Consider the following 17,159-nt stretch of genomic DNA (forward strand, 5'->3'; position numbering starts at 1 on the left):
CCATGTTTGACTAGTGGCAGTGACCCTGGGGCACCATGTGAGGGGTGTGAGGTGAGTGTGGCAGTGACTGCCCAACACTGGCTCTTTCCATCTTGAGAGGGAGTGAGGGAGGTAGCTTAAGCTCACTGCAGTAGCAGCATTAAAAGCCTGGTGATGTCCATGCTCCAAGTGGCATATCACTTGTTCAGAATTCAATGCATGCATGAAAGTATGCATATACCTCCTGAAGGCAGGTATTCTGAAGCTCACAAGACTGTTCCTGAGTGGTGGAGGTTAGAGCACACTTTTTGAATGCAATATGATACTGCACCAATGTCATCAATCTCTAAAGCATACGTTAATTTCCAAATCTGTCCAACACCCTAGATTCTCAGTTAGGAGGAGGAACAAACAAGTTCTCCTCTGAGAGCTCCTTCTTCATGGCTGTTCCAATCACCACGGCATCTATAGTGGAAACTTTGCTCCAATCAGACCTACTTCTAGGTGCAACCAATATCTTGTCTGGTTTACGTGGAATAGGCTCCACCACACTGAGTTCCTTCCAAGCCCACTGAGAGACCAGGTCTATGAAGTTATCAGTGGGCAGGACCACCCAGGAAGTAGATTAGCCAGTTATGACCACCTTGAGGAATAACAACTCTTCTGGGGAAGGGGCTGCAGTGGATCAACCCTCTCTCTGCTTCCTCAGTTAGAGAATATCTCCAAAGGAAAGGTCTTGCAGAGGGGATCTGGAGGATCCCTGCCCTTCATCAAAATCGGTATCTTCCAAGACAGACTCTTAAGATGATTCTAAATACTTTCTTTTACAGCATGTTTTCTGTGGCCCTCCCCATGGGACTTCTGGGGAAGGGTCAGAATTAGAGGAGTGAGCTTGCCAAGTGAGAACCCTTGAGGCTGAGTGAGGCTAACTGACTCTGTCAGACAGGATGAGCAGACCCAGACACAGTCTCCAATTTGGGTTGGGATGGAAACAAGTGAGTCTGAGATATCTTTCTCTAGATCTCAAGAAACCTCTCTCAAAAGCCTAGAAAGCTGACTCTCTGAGACCTGAGACAAAGGAATACTGCTCAAACCTGAAGAGGTCAGAGAAGGACAGTCTCCATCTCCAATCCAACCGGTCTTTGAACTTTTCAAAGCCAAAACACCCAGGGGCAAGGGCAGCTCCAAAAATGTCATAGTAGATCCTGACCCCCGAAGCTCCAACACTTCAACTCTGAAACCCATCTCAATCCGATGGGGCTGGACTCCATAGAGTATGAAGTACTAAATGAATATTTCTGCTTATGGCCACAGCTTTACATTACAACACACTATGCTGAAAAATAGCTGTTGACCAGGTGTCTGACATTCTGAATTGTTTCCAGAACATTGATTGTCACTGTGAAAATCATTCTTTGGACAGGGATTGGATATTTCTTCATGTATAGTTAACAGATCAGAAGATGAACCTATTTATAATTTAAGCTCAAGCACTAAGAATGTTGTAAAAGTTATAATGGTAGACTGAATCTTGTAAACAGACCTATTAACATCCACAGTGTTTGGCACTTTTATGTAAATCTGCAAAATAGTATGACTTCTTTTTATAGCAATATATATGCAAACATGTTTTAAAGCCAAATAAAAATATATATTCTGTCTTCAAAATCTTGTCTAGCATTAGGTACAGATAATATTTTACATTAAAAGAGTGAAAAAGCAATGTTTCTTTTGTCTGCACTGCTTGTATGGAGCTAGTGCAGAGGGTTAAGACTGCACACCATAGTGCCTGTGGTGCAGGACTTGAGTTCCTCAGCCGTCATTTGTCTGTTGTGTGACTTTGAGCAGACATTGCTCCTGGGTTTCCCCCTGAAAAGGAACTGCATGAGCAGTGGGCCTACCTGATTAACAAATAGATATTATTATTAATAGCATTATAATATGTAAAAAATATAAATTTGAAAAATAGTACTGCCTATTTAGTAAGAACATCCAGTGTGCATTCAATATAACTACGTATAAATTAGTGCTTTCATATATTTGCATATAGCATCTCTTTGAAACAAAACACTGATATACATTTTAGCACACATCAATACTGCAGTGATATAGTCTGACAACTACACCATACTGTGTGATGCTTTATTACAAGAAAAAACAAGTTTTGAACTATTTGATACTGTTGTCAAATAAAACGGATAAAACATAAGGAGAACCTATGAACCATGTGGAAAATGGACAAGTTATGCATTCAGTACCTGTGGAACTGTGTGCAAATCTCTGCAGAATACCTAAATGTCAATCAGCCCTTGCAGCACAGACAGATGAAAGTCTAACCGTGATGAAGACAAGCTATTTTTGATTAATAGCATTAGTGCTTGAAAGGGCATGTGAAGGAGCATCAAGTTAGCATCCAGTGTGGAGAAGTGGCTCCACCTTTCTACTTGGCTGACACCAAGAGGAAGCATTAGATGCTGAACCCATTGAAAACAGGTGTACACCAAGTGGTGTGTCACAGTGGCTGGAGAAGTCATGTGTGAATGTATGCATGCTTTTGTGGGTGGCAAAACATAGTGGAGATCAAAAGAGCTGCCTCTGGCATTAAGAACACCATGGATTGGGAGGGGAGTCCACTGGGTCCAGCAGAATAGCCATCTCTCTACTGCCTGAATCTTGCCTGTTCTGGGAGTGAATGAGCTAATTAGGTCTTCCAGGTAGGCAACAAATGTGTTGTAGGGCTTTCACCTGATCTGCAGCATGCCTGGATTCCACTCCAAGAGATGAATAGAGGAGTTACTGGAGCAAATCAAAATGAGTATGATCCAAGGGATGGGGGATAAAAAAATAAAACCTCCACAGAGCTGCACAATGATACATCACAAAGAGTCGGGTTGTTTCTATAGAACTTACATCTAAACTTGTAAACAATATTTCCTAAGCCAATACAGATGGAATTACAGTATATGCTGGAGTATTACTCTTCCTGTTTGTGCAGTGTACAGCTTCCTTCATCTTGGACTTTATCCATTATGTTCAAAGAGCTAGGGCTTTCTCAAAATTCACAAGGCATGGTGCAAGTAATCAACAGCCAAGAAATGTTAAGTTCACTACAGCTTAACAGTAATGGTGGTTAAATACATGATTGTCCCTTTTAAATACTATAAAAGCATTCAGATCTAATACAGCTACGAATGAAGCTTAATTGCAAAAGTGCAAAAGCACATGGCTGCTCTCAGAATTAATGCAACTAGGATTCCAGAATGCATAGTCATTTAAAAATAAATTATGTCATTCGTCCTTACCAGGAGTTGTCAGTGGCAATGGCAGTTTATCTGTAAAAAAAAAGTTGCAGTCATATTTCTCGATATTCTGAAACCAATAGTTTTGCAACATGTATTATTAGAACACAATGTCTTGGTGGCTTATCAGAGCATGCAACTAAAAAGGGTACTTTTCCGTTATCAGGGCAACAGCTGTAATGAGCTGTTGGGAAGGTTAGCATGAGGTTGCAATGATTTTATATAAGTAGAGAAAATATATTGTGTATTGACCTTTCATAAAACCAGTTTAACTGGTCCAATATTTTTTTCATTAAAAACAATACACAACTGTAGACCATTGCCATAAGGGAGGAGTGGGCAGTGTTTTTGCGGGCAGTGTGAAAGATAAATACTATGTTTTTGCGTATTGCCAAACTTTACTGGAATGTCTATATTCCAGTAAATGTCTACATGTATGTAACCTTTCCCCCGTAAATGTACTTTTAGAATTACTATGTTGAAGCTAATATTTGAGAACCTGAAAATTTATTAGTAGATCACTAACAGCAGTACAGGTTTTCAGTTAATTATTTCTGCTGTCATCAGTGATTGCATGTTTAATCGCTTCAAAGAAGTGCACTCGTATACAGTTCTGCTGTCATCACTGAAAGCATATTGACTGGTATGCTCCACTGTCAGTCTTGTAAAAGTGCGCATGAGATGGCCGGTGTAAGAAGGAGTTTGCTAGTGTGAATCAGATGCAGTGCTTCTTGGCGATACTAGCCTTCACAGCATTTTCGTATGGTATGATAAGCACGCCCCTTTCGCTGATGTCCCTATAAAATGGTTACCTTCACTGATGCCGTGTAAGAGTAAGGGACTTTCTCTTTTACAATGCAAATGGGATACCCTAGCTGCAAAAATGTCCTTACTCCTTTTTTTGTCCACAATTTCAAGTAAAAACTGAGGGCTGTTCTCACATCAGCGGCAGCAGAGTGATCTGTGCGACCGCGTTTGCTAACCTTCCAACAGCTCATTAGAGCTGTTGCCCCGATAACGGAAAAGTACCCTGAAAGGATGCAGTGACACAGCAAAGGACCATGTTGATGTATTTTATTACAGTGCTGCTTTTCAAACTGTATTTCTATGCACCCTGACATAACAAAACTGAACACATTTGTCAAAAACTGTATTCTGAAAATCTGGATTCCACATTTGCCCACACTAGAAAATGTGCAGATGGCTGGCATCACCACATGTATCCATCAATATCTATATCTAATCTATATCTGCATCTATGCCTAATGCCCATGTCTATATCATAGGGAGTCATATACAAGTTTCATAGTATGCAGTGAGCACTTGCCCTAGAATCAACAACACGGAGACCAGTGCAGACTAGTAACAGTTCATAGTGCCATGGCGTGCTACAGCACTGTAAGCCCAAACTGCAACAGAACTTACTTGCAAATAACTTGCACAATGACATGACAATAAAATGGGATAGTAAGATAAGGATAGCATGATATTCAGATGTATGCAAATTGAATATACTTGAAGTTCATAGTTGGATACAGCAGAAATTATGCAGGTCTGTTTAACTATAAAGGGACAAACACACTAAAAAATTCATCATTGCACATTGCAAGAATGCTTGGAGTCATAGCAGCCATTGTACAGTATCATTATATAATTCATAACATAGGTGGTTCATGGATTCAATGGTCAATAGTAGGCTGTTGATCCAGAGAATATTTAGTATCCTACCCACAATACCTCAAATCATAAGTACCCATTGACATGAATCATTTATACCTAGTTTCACCCCTTTCAATGAGAACTTGAGGAGCCAGACCCAAGGTGTATTTGTGATTGCCCACCTGTTCATCCAGGTTATGCTTAAAGAGTGTCAGGGAGAAGTATATTCCATAAAAGAGAGATTCTCTGGGATATCTATCTATCTCACCACCAAGTTGTATTTATGTTTCAGTGGTAGTTAATATCCCCTAAGCAGGTGCTGAGGGTGTTATAAGTTTTCTGAATGCGCACAGGGTCACATGAAACTAGATCCTTTGAGGCTCTGCAAGCTATACAGAGGTCATCTCTCAACAGTCTGTAGGAAACAGAAAAAAGAGAGAATGCTTTAAGGTGATCTAGGTAGCTCAAGGAAAGCATGCCTTTGATTTAGTTAGTGAGGAAACACTGTGGTATTTCAGGCTGGGCCATATGTTTAGACAAGTACATACCAAAAGAGCCATTACACTATTATGGGCCTGATGAGGGAGGAGAAGAGTAGGATGATAAATTCCTTAGATCTGGAAGAAATACACCTGGGGATTAGTCTGCCAAGGAAAAATTATTTGCTAACAATAGTAGATACATAGTGATCAAAGTATAATTCATTGTCTATGAAAGTGCCCAGGTCCCTCACGGCTGAGTCAGCTTTCAAAGGGATGTCACATATTGGTAGGTGCATGGGTGCCCAGTTATCCTAAAGGACACAATACTGCATTTTGTGGCATATAGTTTTCAGCAGTGGTCCAGGCAACATTTATTGGTGCATGCAAGTCCCTTCTAAAGAAAGTACAGTTGTGTAAAATCTGACCATAACAGTAGATGTCCTCTTCACTGTTGCAGTATTCTTTACATTAGGTATCCCCTGCCAAGAGTGGCCTGATGTCTGGCCATTATAAAAAAGCCTTTAGGTTGCCTTAACATAGTCCATATGTCACACTTATGCTCCTTGCTTAGCATAGGGCATAAAGGTGATGTCCGGATGTACCATCCTCTGAACTGAGAGACCCAGCAGGAATGCCAGTCCAAGCAATAGAGAGGAACAGTACATCCAGAAGAGAAATGGACCGGGGTGGGGGGTGGAAGGAGGGAGTGAGTACTACAACAGTGAAGAGAAGGCCATCTGCCATTATTGTAAGATTTTCCACAACTGTACTATGTTCTTCAATTTCACTTTTGCAGTATTCATAGTAGTATGGAGAGTGCCAAAGCTCAAGAAGAAATTTGGGAGGAGGAAGGACCAGCAGAGCCCTCTGGGAAGCCATGAAGGATAGCCCTAGCAAAACCATCTCTAGCTCTGGAGATTCCATCCAACTTGTAGTGCTTGGTAAATGTATGCACAGAAGTTCAGGTAGGTGCCTCAAGAATAGAGTTAGTATCCAAACATTTGAAAAAAGCTCCAGAACAAGCCTTAACAGGATTATCAAGAAATAGCTTTTGAGATCCAAGAATAAATAGTTTGCTTGGATACAGCTAATCCTCAGGACCTGGGATGAAAAGAAACAAAGAGCTGCAGATCTTATCCAAACAAAATCTGAGTTGTCTATGCACATGCAATGTATGCAGCACCTTTTCACTGGCAGATTGCAGAGAAGGGAATAAAGTGGGCAAGTGAACAGATTGATTAAGGGACAACTCATTCACCACTGTGGGCAAAAAAAGAAGGATTAGTATGCAAAAACACCCTGTACTTATGAAAACAAGAAAAAAGGAGAAGCCATAAAGGCCTGAAGCTCAGCCACCCATCAAGTAGAAGTAAAGGCTAACAAAAGAACAGCCTTCTAAGAGCGATGTTGCAAGGAAGCTGAAGCTGCAGACTAAAAAGGAGCCTAAGTCAATTTTTCCAAAACAAAATTACGATCGCTGGGAGGAGGAACAGTCTTCTTGGGAGGCCTAATATGAAGGATGCCTTTTAAGATTTGTTTAGCCTCAAATCTAGACACTAAAGAAGAAGATAAAGGCAGACAAGCAGAGACAACTGATAAGTAGGCCTTAACAGAAGACTAAGCCAACCCAGCACTGAGCAGTTTGCATAGATAAGACAGAGCCAAGGAAACATTCACTGAAATTGGATCCAGGTTACAAGGAAGACACCAAACAGAAAACCTCTTGCATTTGGATAAGCATGATTTCCTTAGTAATGGGTTTCCTGGCCTCCTGCAGGACCCTAAGCACATCCTCAGAAAAAAAGGTATCTATTTGGAATCAAAATCCTATCACCTACAGTGTCAGTTGAAGATTGAACAGCTGGGGATGGATGAGAGATCCCTTGTCTTGTGCGAGTAGGTCCACCCTGTAAGGTAACCTCTGATAATTGCCCTTAGCTAAATGCAGAAGAAGAGGGAAACAATGCTGTCTTGGCCAAAACAATGCCATCAACAAGATTTTGGGAGAATCCTGTTGAATTTTGAACAGGACTTTTGGAATGAGGGGGAGGGGAGGGAAAGCATAAAGAAACATTCCCTTCCAAGAAAAAGATAGGGTGTCCAAACTAGAGGACCTGGGACTCTGATACAAAATAGAGAAAGTTGTCTGTTCAGAGGGGAGGCAAACAGATCTATTCAAGGAGTACTGCACTGGTTCTCAATGTCCAGAACCCATCCCCTATGAAGCATCCATTCATGGAATTGAGTTAAGGACCTGCTTAAAGTGTCTACCACAATGTTTTGACCTGAGGGAATGTAAATAGCCTGAAGTGTCACTTGATACTGGGCAACAAGATCGCACATCAAGATAGCCAACCAGCAAAGAAGATACGATCTTCTTCCTCCTATTTGTTTACATAGCACATCACTGTGTTATTACCTGTAAATACCTTAAGCGGTCCTGGGGAGAAAAGAGGATGAAAAGCCTAAAGCACCTGCAGAACAGCCCTCATCTCTTTGACATTGATATATTTCTGTTGAAGACGCAACCACATCCCCTGCACCTTTAGGGAGCCAAAAGCTGCTCCCCATCCCACATCTGAAGTGTTTGTGAACAGCTCCTGAAAGGAAAGAGGGTGATGAAAAGGGAGCCCTGACTTTAGAAACAACTGCTGGATCCACTAGTAAAGTTCCTTCTTGAGACAAGGTAGAAGCAGAACTACAAAGTCTATGGGATGCACATGTTGAAGCCAAATTTGACTTCAGGAACCACTGAAACTTTCGCATGTGGAGTTTGACTAGAGGAAGCATAGGGATGGGGAATGCCATGTATCCCAGAGCTCTCAGAAACTCCTTGGCTGTAAAAAGGCCAGAGGAAGAAGAGTTTGAAAGAAGGAAATTAGTGCCAAGGCCTTGTAAGGAGGCAGGGATGCCAGCATAGGCTCCATCTGAATCCTGCACCCCAGAAAATGATGGTCCTGATCAAGAGTCAGAAAAGACTTTTTGAAGTTTATTGTGAATCCCAGGCTTTACAGAAGGGAAATAGCAAAATGGAGAGGGTACCTGAAACAGGAGGTCATCCAAGTAAGGAAATACTTGGATCCCCTGAATCTTGCAAAAAGTAATCACAAGAGCGAGGCATTTTGTAAATACCCTTGGGGCAGTAAAAAGGTCAAAGAGGAAAGAAGAGAACTGAAATTGCCAGGAAGCAACAGAGAAACATAAAAACTTTCTGAAAAAGGGATGGATCAGAAATTGTAGATAACCATCCTTGGGATCCAGAGATACCATGTAAGCCTGAGGAAGCAAAAGAGGGAACAAAGTCTGAAGGGACAACATTCTAAAGAAGGTCACCTTCAGAAACATGTTTAGATGAGAGAGGTCTAGAATTGGTCTCCAAATACTCTCTTTTCTGGGTACTATAAACATCCTGGAGTAAAACCCCTTCCCCTTTTGAGATTCAGGCACCTTTTGAATATTACCCTGAGTCAAAAGGTCCAGAAGCACCTCTGGAAAGAAGGAGAGATGTTGCTGAGGGGGCTGAGGTGCACCCATAAAACAGGAAAGGGATTTCCAAACCATGAAATCCCCCTGATGAATAATGGATAGGACCCAGGAATCCTGAATAATCCATAGCCAAACAGGACGAGAGAAAAATAAAGAAGAAAGTGTCTGGGAAGAATAGGATAGTCATACAGCACCCATTTATGTGGAAAAGGAGACTTCTGAGGCAACGAAGTCGGAGTAGCCTTAGTAGAAGGAGCCTGCTTGCCACACTTTTTGTGCTTAGCAGGAGGGTGAGATTACCTGAGAACAAAGGCTAGCTTGTTGGGGTAGTTTTGCTGAAATTTAGAAGAAACAAAACACGTTTAATTTCCTGTAAAGACTTGCCCTTATCCTAAAGGGACTTAAACATATCAGCAGCAGTTTGCCAAACAAATGTTTATTATCAAGAGGGACATCCATCAACTTAACTATAATATCATCAGGCAAAGGTTGAAGCCGAAGCCAAGAATACCTTCTCATCACTGACCAAAAGCAGCAACCCTAGAGGAAGGATCCGCTGCATTATAACTACACTTAATGGAATGATGAGCCACCTGAGAGGAAGTCCCTAACAGGGAAACAGCAGAGGTTTTACTCTCAGAGTCTGGAAGATTAGAAATAACCTGACAAGCCTTGGATAGGAGAGCCAACAAGTACCTGGACATATGTGTCTGATAATTAGCAGCCCTAAAAGCTGACATAGCAGAGGTGTAAACCTTCTTGCCTAGCTTTTCTATGGTCCTGCTATCTTTATCAGAGGGCAGAAATATGAAAGAAGGAAGTAATTGAGAGGGTTTGTCGGAGGCTACAGATACCACCAAGGGGTCAGCAGCAGGACACTTGTACAAAAATTGACAGTCCTCAGGCACCCTATAGAATCTATCAGGTTTCTTGGGAGCAGGAAGCTGAGTTTCTGGACCCTAAGAAGCATTGAAATATGCATCCAACAAGGCAGCTAAAACAGGAGGAACAGCAGAAGCTTTAGAAGAGTCCATCTGCAGCAACTCATAGTATTGTCTATGTACCTCAGAGACCTAAACACAGTCCTATTTAAAGAACTCCATCATCCTGGAGATTGTGTCCCCAAAAGAAGTCTCTTCAAAAGAAGTATCAGGACTGGTAGATTACTCTTCTTCTGACCCATAGTCCAAAGGAGAAGGAACCTGAGAAGAGTAAGCAAGGGATTCCTCATCCGAATCCAGCTCCTTCTTTGAGGAATCATGTTCTCTGAGTCTTTTTTGGGGAGTAGAGAACCAAGGGAGGGCTAGAACAAACTCCCTGAGAAGGTTTCAACACCATCAAAGCACTAAACAAACCCTGAGTGAAGGGCTGCCATTTACTCTTTGGATCCTTAGGAGCAGGAGAAATAGGTTTAGTCTTTTGCTTTTTCTTCAATGGGACATTTGCCATAAAATTGAAGACTCCGAACCATGATGGCATTCAGTAATGGTAGTAGGGACTTCTTCTCTGAGTAATATCTAAGGAACACCCCTAGGCCCCTTGGAAATAGTCAGCCATGGTTCCCCCGAGTATCCAAAATGGATGTCTGCAAAGCCTCCTTAAATGTGCTTAAAGTTGGATCCCCCTGGCCTCCAACCAGGTTGTGGAAGAGGAATCCAATGACAAAACTGGGCGAACCTCTAGGCATTCAGTTCCCTAAGGAGAGACATCAGGTGAAGGCTGAACAGCAGAATATTCTGGCCTAGACTTCTTGGCCTTCTTCTTCACTGACAGCTGTCCTTCTGAGTGGGAAGTACCCTCCATTGTGTCTTTCAGAAGAAGCTTAAGATGCTGATTTTCAAGATAAAGCACCAAAGAAGATAGCCTACTCTGAAGTGTTTTAGGTACAAAAGCATGACAAATAGAACAGGATGTATGGTCGTGAGAGACACTTAAGCAAAAAAGACACTGGTCGTGGCAGTCTTTATTAGGAATCTGTCTCTCACACTGTCATTTACCTTATTGGATGACATGAAACCCAGCAAGCATCAATAAAAATGATAAGTAAAAAAAGAACCCCAATGGGGCACTTATCTGTAATGGCTTAGTGCACCAGAAATTGAACGGGCGTTCAGACTGGCAGTCAAGAGATGGCATTCTGAATGGTGGCAAAGAAGTTGAGGATGGTAGATCTGGATGTCACCTTTATACCCTACACTATGCAAGGAGCACATGTGTGACATATGGCATACCTTAATGCAGCCTATAGGCTTTGATATACTGGATGGACATCGAGGCCACATTTGGCAGGGGATCCCTAATGTAAAGAATACTGCAACAGTGAAATGGAAAGGAGATTTTGGCAGTCATATGGGAAGTTAATGACAGCTCCAAGTTTGCAGTCCTATCATAGTTGGCTATTTTATGGTATGGAGTTCTATTTGTCATGAAAAGGATCTGAAGAAGCCCAAGGTTATTGAACTGGCTTAAGAGTTTGGAGGTGAGATGGTTTCTAAGGAATGCAGACATGCCCCCACCAATAATACTGTTATTTCCCACTGTGTCTGAAAGAGCAGTAGGCACTGAAACCTTGCATGGGAGGGGTGATCTCACTGCTCTGAACGCATGTTTCAGTAACTATGCCATCATCTATAGTGGCAAGACTTAAGAATGCCTAGAACTAGTGGAACTTCTAGTTTATGCTTCCAGGATTGAGCAGTGCCATCTTTAAATAGTTTTGATTTTGATTAGTTGTTGTTGTTCTTGTGTCTTTCGGATTTTCCCGGTTAGGGGTCACCACAGCGGAACTCCGGTCTGCTAATGATTGGCAGTTGATTTTTACGTGCCGAGTTGCCAGCCCTGATGCACAACCTTCAACGAAGGTACACCCATTCACGCATTTCTCCATGCAGAAGACGCTCTAGCTGAGAGTCGAACCAGACAGCATCTTACTGTGAGGCGACAATACTACCTTTTGATTAGTTATGCATGTAATTTGAGGAGAATGACTTTGCCTAAAAAAGTATTTATTGGGGAGGAAATGATCCTGGACAGTATGTGGAAGCCATGAGAAGAGAGGTGTAGGCCTTTCCTAGCAAAGCAGCCTGGGTTGTCAGTTATCTCCTCCCAGACTGATATGTGTTGGATCCCCTTAGAATGACACCAATAGCTAAGCCACTAAATGAAGTGTGCAATAACCATATCATATGTGTATTTAGGGAAAATGTACTTGAGGACCCTAGTGATGATGGAGATCCAGGCACCAGAAAAGGTAGCTAACTATCACTGTGTCTTTTCTCAGCCAAGTGAGTGGTGCATCTGTGTGTCTGACTTTGGAGTCACCCATGACTAATGCGTTACCAGGTGTACTATCTTGGTCTTAGTGCCTTTTGTCAGTATGCTTGAGCTGCCATCCTGCAGCAATGTAAATGCTACCATCAGCAGATGGTCTATCATAATTTCCCAAATTAAGGCATCATTGATCAGTTCAGAGTTGACTGTGATAGTCTATGAGCCTTTGCTAACATGTGTCACCCACACACATGGAATCAACAGGAATGAATGGCCTTCTCATATCTGTGGATACCAATGCATGCACGACTCTTTTTACACTAACCACAGTGACCTATCAGTGACATTGGTATTTCACGGGCCTCCAATTCCACCTCATTAATACACCTATACATCAAGTTACTCAGTGTAATGATTCTACACCTGAAGGACCATACATGGTTTCCTAGCAAACCAGAGGAGATAGCTAATATGACAGACACTTATGATATTAACTGGCGTCTTGAGATACTGGGTGTCATAGATTGCCCACATGTCCCACCTAGCCCAGAGTCTCAACAGTTCTCATAGCTGGCACATATTTTAGTTATGCTGCACTTCATGCATATTTGAATTCCACCCATCTAGTTGGTAACTGCAGGCAGATATACAGCTACATGTATAGTGTGTCTGAATGTAGTAATCCCCACACGTTCATAATCTCCTGCTGTTCATGATGGTACCTGCCTTATGACACCCATGCAGGACATAAAGAGTATGGCCAAACTCGGTTTAATTTCTCAAAGTCTTTTTGGTTTCTAATACCATGATGGGAATGGGCCCCATGCCTAGTTCAAATATGATTAAAGTTCATGAAATTTGCATTGTTTCAGTCTTTGATGTTAGCTAAAAGTGCTTTTCACAACATCCACAAAGTGCCCAGAACCAGTTCCTCCTGCAAGTCATACAGAGGTACATGTTTTGCTAACATCTAAATATGGTTGTAAACTCTTTTTTTATGAGGCCCATTGCTCCTACTATAATTGGAATTGTTTGTATATCCTTCTTCCACATTGCCCTCATTTCTGCCTGCAAATTCTAGTATTTTATGACTTTGTCCATCTCTGTACGTAAGACATTGTAATGAATGGGTGCAGCAATTTCAATAATAAATGCTACTTTTGTCTTCTTTTCATCGACTACTATATCTGGTTTTCTCTCATCTATTTTTGGAACTTTAGGTAAAGGGTGATCCCATGTGATATAAATTTCTTCATTCTTTATAATGTCTTCTGGTTCATGTTTCCAATGCTTCTCGGCTACTTCATTATTGTAATGTTTGCACAATCCCTAGAGCAACAGTCTTGCCACATTATTATGCCTTTCAGTAAACAGCCCTCCTTCCATTAGCATATCACACTCAGCAGCAGGATGTGTGACTATTTCCATTTTTATTTTAAAAAACCTGCATTTGTCTGTTTCTCTGACATGTTCAATAGATTTTTTAAACCAATGTGTATGTAGTCCACTATCCTAGGCTGCCAATATTAACCTTTCATCTTTTAGTTTAAATTCACCTCTCCTTACCATTCCTGTGTTCGATCCTGATCCAGAAGATCTCTGCACTTGCAACTATATTTATGCCTTTGTCACATTTATTATGTTCTCATCTGATCCTTCAGCAAACTATAGTATAAAGCTGCGCATGCAGGAACCATGTCATATAGTCTGTAGGATGTTCTTAGAATGTTGCGTGTTCCATAATATGTTAAGGAGAACTCAGGCTGAACAATTTCAGGATATTAGTAAGACTGAGCCATGCACACATGGCTAGCAGAGAGAGAGTGTCAGTCCCATTATCTGATGAGTATGTGCTGGAACAGCCACAACTAGCAACTGTGCAACTACCCCAGACAGCAATGAATGTAGTACACCACAGTGCACGAGAAGCAGTGAGCTCTGACCTAAACAGTGTGACAGTGACGTGTTGCACAGATGAAATAGACTGCATGAGGTGTTAGTATCAGGCTGTGCTGGTTAGCACAGAGTCAAGACACACTCTGTATCAAATACTTTATTTAATTTTTATTTTGCTTTTTCTTACTGGGTTTGTCGACTGGGTTTAGTCCAAAAACCTTTTTCAGCAGAAGCCCAAACAGAAAACTTCTAATATATTAAAAACATTTTTAAACAGACATTGAATAATATCAATGAACAGACAATAAATAATATACATTAACAATTACGCACATATTTGCTAATTATAAAATAGACACAACTATTACAGTATAAAATACACTTAAGCATTAGCAGATGTTGAATGTTTAGCATTTGAAGAGATTTATTAGTGGGCTTGTTAGATAGATAATAGATCATGACATTAGTGCTTAGAAATTCAAAGAAATGGAGATGAAGGAAGGCACTAGGCAGGGCAGAAAATTTTAGTATTGTAGTTAAGTGAGAGGCAATAAAGCAGAATCAGAGACAATTATATACATGGCTAACGTTTATGTTAGAAGTATTGAGGTGGGAGTGAAAAGTGTTACAAAACAAAGTACATAGCTGTGAGATGCTAGTAGAACTATTCATGTATTGGCGAACACTGGCTGTGGGCCATATGATTCTGAATGAAGAGAAATGGTTTGATGATATGGCAAACAGAAGGTAACAGTGGTATTTATCCTTGAGACGTACAGGAGCAGATCTATTGATTTCATAGGTGAAGTTTTAGTTGTGTTTTAAATGAGTTTGCATTCTGAATGCATTTCAGTGGTTGTGAGTTGTAGTTGCATAGTTTAGCTACAATATTTGAATGCAGAGAGTCACCTGCAGTATTAGATGATATGCTTAGAGTAATTAGTGGTTTGACCTGAGGGAGTGTGGAATGGGTCACAGCTATCTTCACAGATACAGGCAGCTAGAATCACAATGATACGTTTATCTAGACACACTAGGGGTGTGGGGGTGTACCACAGCTGACAGAGATGAGGCTCTTGAGGTTATGGGTATTCTGTGTGATGTGATGGGGTGCAGGTTATGTTATGTTACCTAATATGGAGATGGATGTCTTGAGTTGATAGATAGTGTGTTTCGGAGATAACTTACTCTTGCAAAGTGGTGGTGGTGCTCTATATCACCTTGATTTGCCAAAACAATGCTGAATTTTTGCATTAGAACTTTATGTCCCCTTGTCAGGGACTGCATACAGGTGTTGGACTGTGACCTGGGTGGGGGCAGTTCATGAAGTGCCCTATCAATGGAGGCCAAGTATCAGAAACCAGAGACAATGGAGAGTGGCAGAATGCTGTACACATCCAGATGCATAACAGGACTACATTCCCACAATGGCTCACCTACAAGGCCACCTCTAGTACATACTATCTATGGCCATCGAAATATTGCCAGTGTGAGCAGTGATGGGATGACTGGCAATCCTCTACATGGAGTTGGACACAGAATTGGCATGTGCCACTGCAGACCTCAAAAGACCAATCAGTACTACTAAAGAAATAATTATTTTGAGCTGGGACACAGGATCAGAACCAAGTCATCTCAGCAAACGGTATTCCTGAGTATGGTGGAGCCAAAAGAAGTACAAGATCAGGATTGTACATCCAACTTGTAAGGCAACACAAAAGTATGAAAACCAAGTAGTACTAGCATAAATGTTATCAATGGGAACTCTAGCTGAAAAAGCAGTGGAGGAAACCAGCACTTTAGCTAAATGTGCTTTTGGTTTGCCAGGTATGGCTAATCCCACTTTATTAGAAACAAAGGCAATGCAGTTGGAAAACCACTTGGACAATCTTTCTTTAGAAACTACTTGTCCCGATTTAGCTTTTGAGAAACAGAGAAAAAAGCTGGTCAGACTTTGATATCCTTTGTACGATGCAAATAAAATCTAAGTTGACAATGAACATCCAGTAAATATAGAGTATATTCCTCGTTAAAACACTTCAGGATGAACTCTGGTAAACTGATTGTTTGATTATGACTTGCTTCAAAGGCCACTTTTGGAAGGAAACGAGGATTAGCTTGTAAAGATATTCTATAGTAAACAAGGTACAGAGGTTTACAAGACACAGTGCTTGTAATTCAGAAATCCTCCTAGTGGATGTGATTGCTACCAAAAGGATTGTCTTCCATAAGAAATGTTAGACCCACTCAAAAGGAGTCCTAGTCAGACCCTGCAGCATGACAGCAATCTCTAAAGGGGAACTGGATCCCGGATTGAGGGTCTTAGGGGGAAAAGTTCCCTCCAAAAAGGGTTTGGAAATTTTTAAGGAGGCAATGGAAGTCTGATTCTGTCCCATGCAGAAATTGGAAACTAGACTTCAATAGTTGAAAAACTGGAACCTTTGTGAAAGAACACTGCCAAGAAGTCTAAAGTAGATGGACAAAAGGCTGAAAAGGGTCCAGACCTTTGACACAGGACCATATGGTAAATATTTTCCATTTGCTAAGGGTAAACCTTCCTGGCATTTGTGTTTTGTGGGGATGACAAAATCTGAATGACAGGAGCAGACAGCCTGGCATCTCTGGCCACCATTAAATTTAGAGATACCATGCAGTCAGTTTTAGGGTCTTTACAGCTCAGTGAGGCTGACTGGATGGGTGACATGGAAGATCTGGACATGGGTCCAACATCCAAGAAGGAAATATCATATGAGGTCTCTGAAAGGGAAAACCTATTGGGGCCAAAATGGGGCAATGAAAAGAACTTTGGCCTTGCACCTCCAGGCTTACTGAAGAAATCTCATCAGAGGGAAGGGTGGAAATGCATAAAAGAGACCTAGGGGCCATTTGAGGACTAGAGCAACCCTTGGTGGCTGTCCCTGTGGAGAAAATATATAAATGTATCTGTTGCATTTGTTGTTTAGGTAAAAAGTGAAAAGATCACAGCAAGGTTGGTCCTAGCGACTGAAAATCAACATTGCTACTGACTGATTGAAGGACTACTCATGGGGTAGGAGAACAGACCTGCTCAGTTTGTCCACCAGAGTAC

The 17,159-nt window shown here is 41.4% G+C and overlaps 1 protein-coding gene across 1 annotated transcript in view; it reads right to left on the reverse strand.

The window, feature by feature from the left end:
- The window catches only part of LOC122791453 (mucin-6-like), a 1,454,314-nt gene that overhangs the window by 20,947 nt on the left and 1,416,208 nt on the right, over positions 1–17,159 (reverse strand). The window contains exon 28 of the mRNA XM_044059198.1: positions 3,282–3,311. Within this exon, the coding sequence (XP_043915133.1) occupies positions 3,282–3,311 (30 nt within the window). The remainder of the gene's footprint in view (positions 1–3,281; positions 3,312–17,159) is intronic.

The sequence above is a fragment of the Protopterus annectens genome, chromosome 17.part0, assembly GCF_019279795.1.
Source record: "Protopterus annectens isolate FY-2018-M chromosome 17.part0, PAN1.0, whole genome shotgun sequence".
Lineage (NCBI taxonomy): Eukaryota > Metazoa > Chordata > Ceratodontiformes > Protopteridae > Protopterus > Protopterus annectens.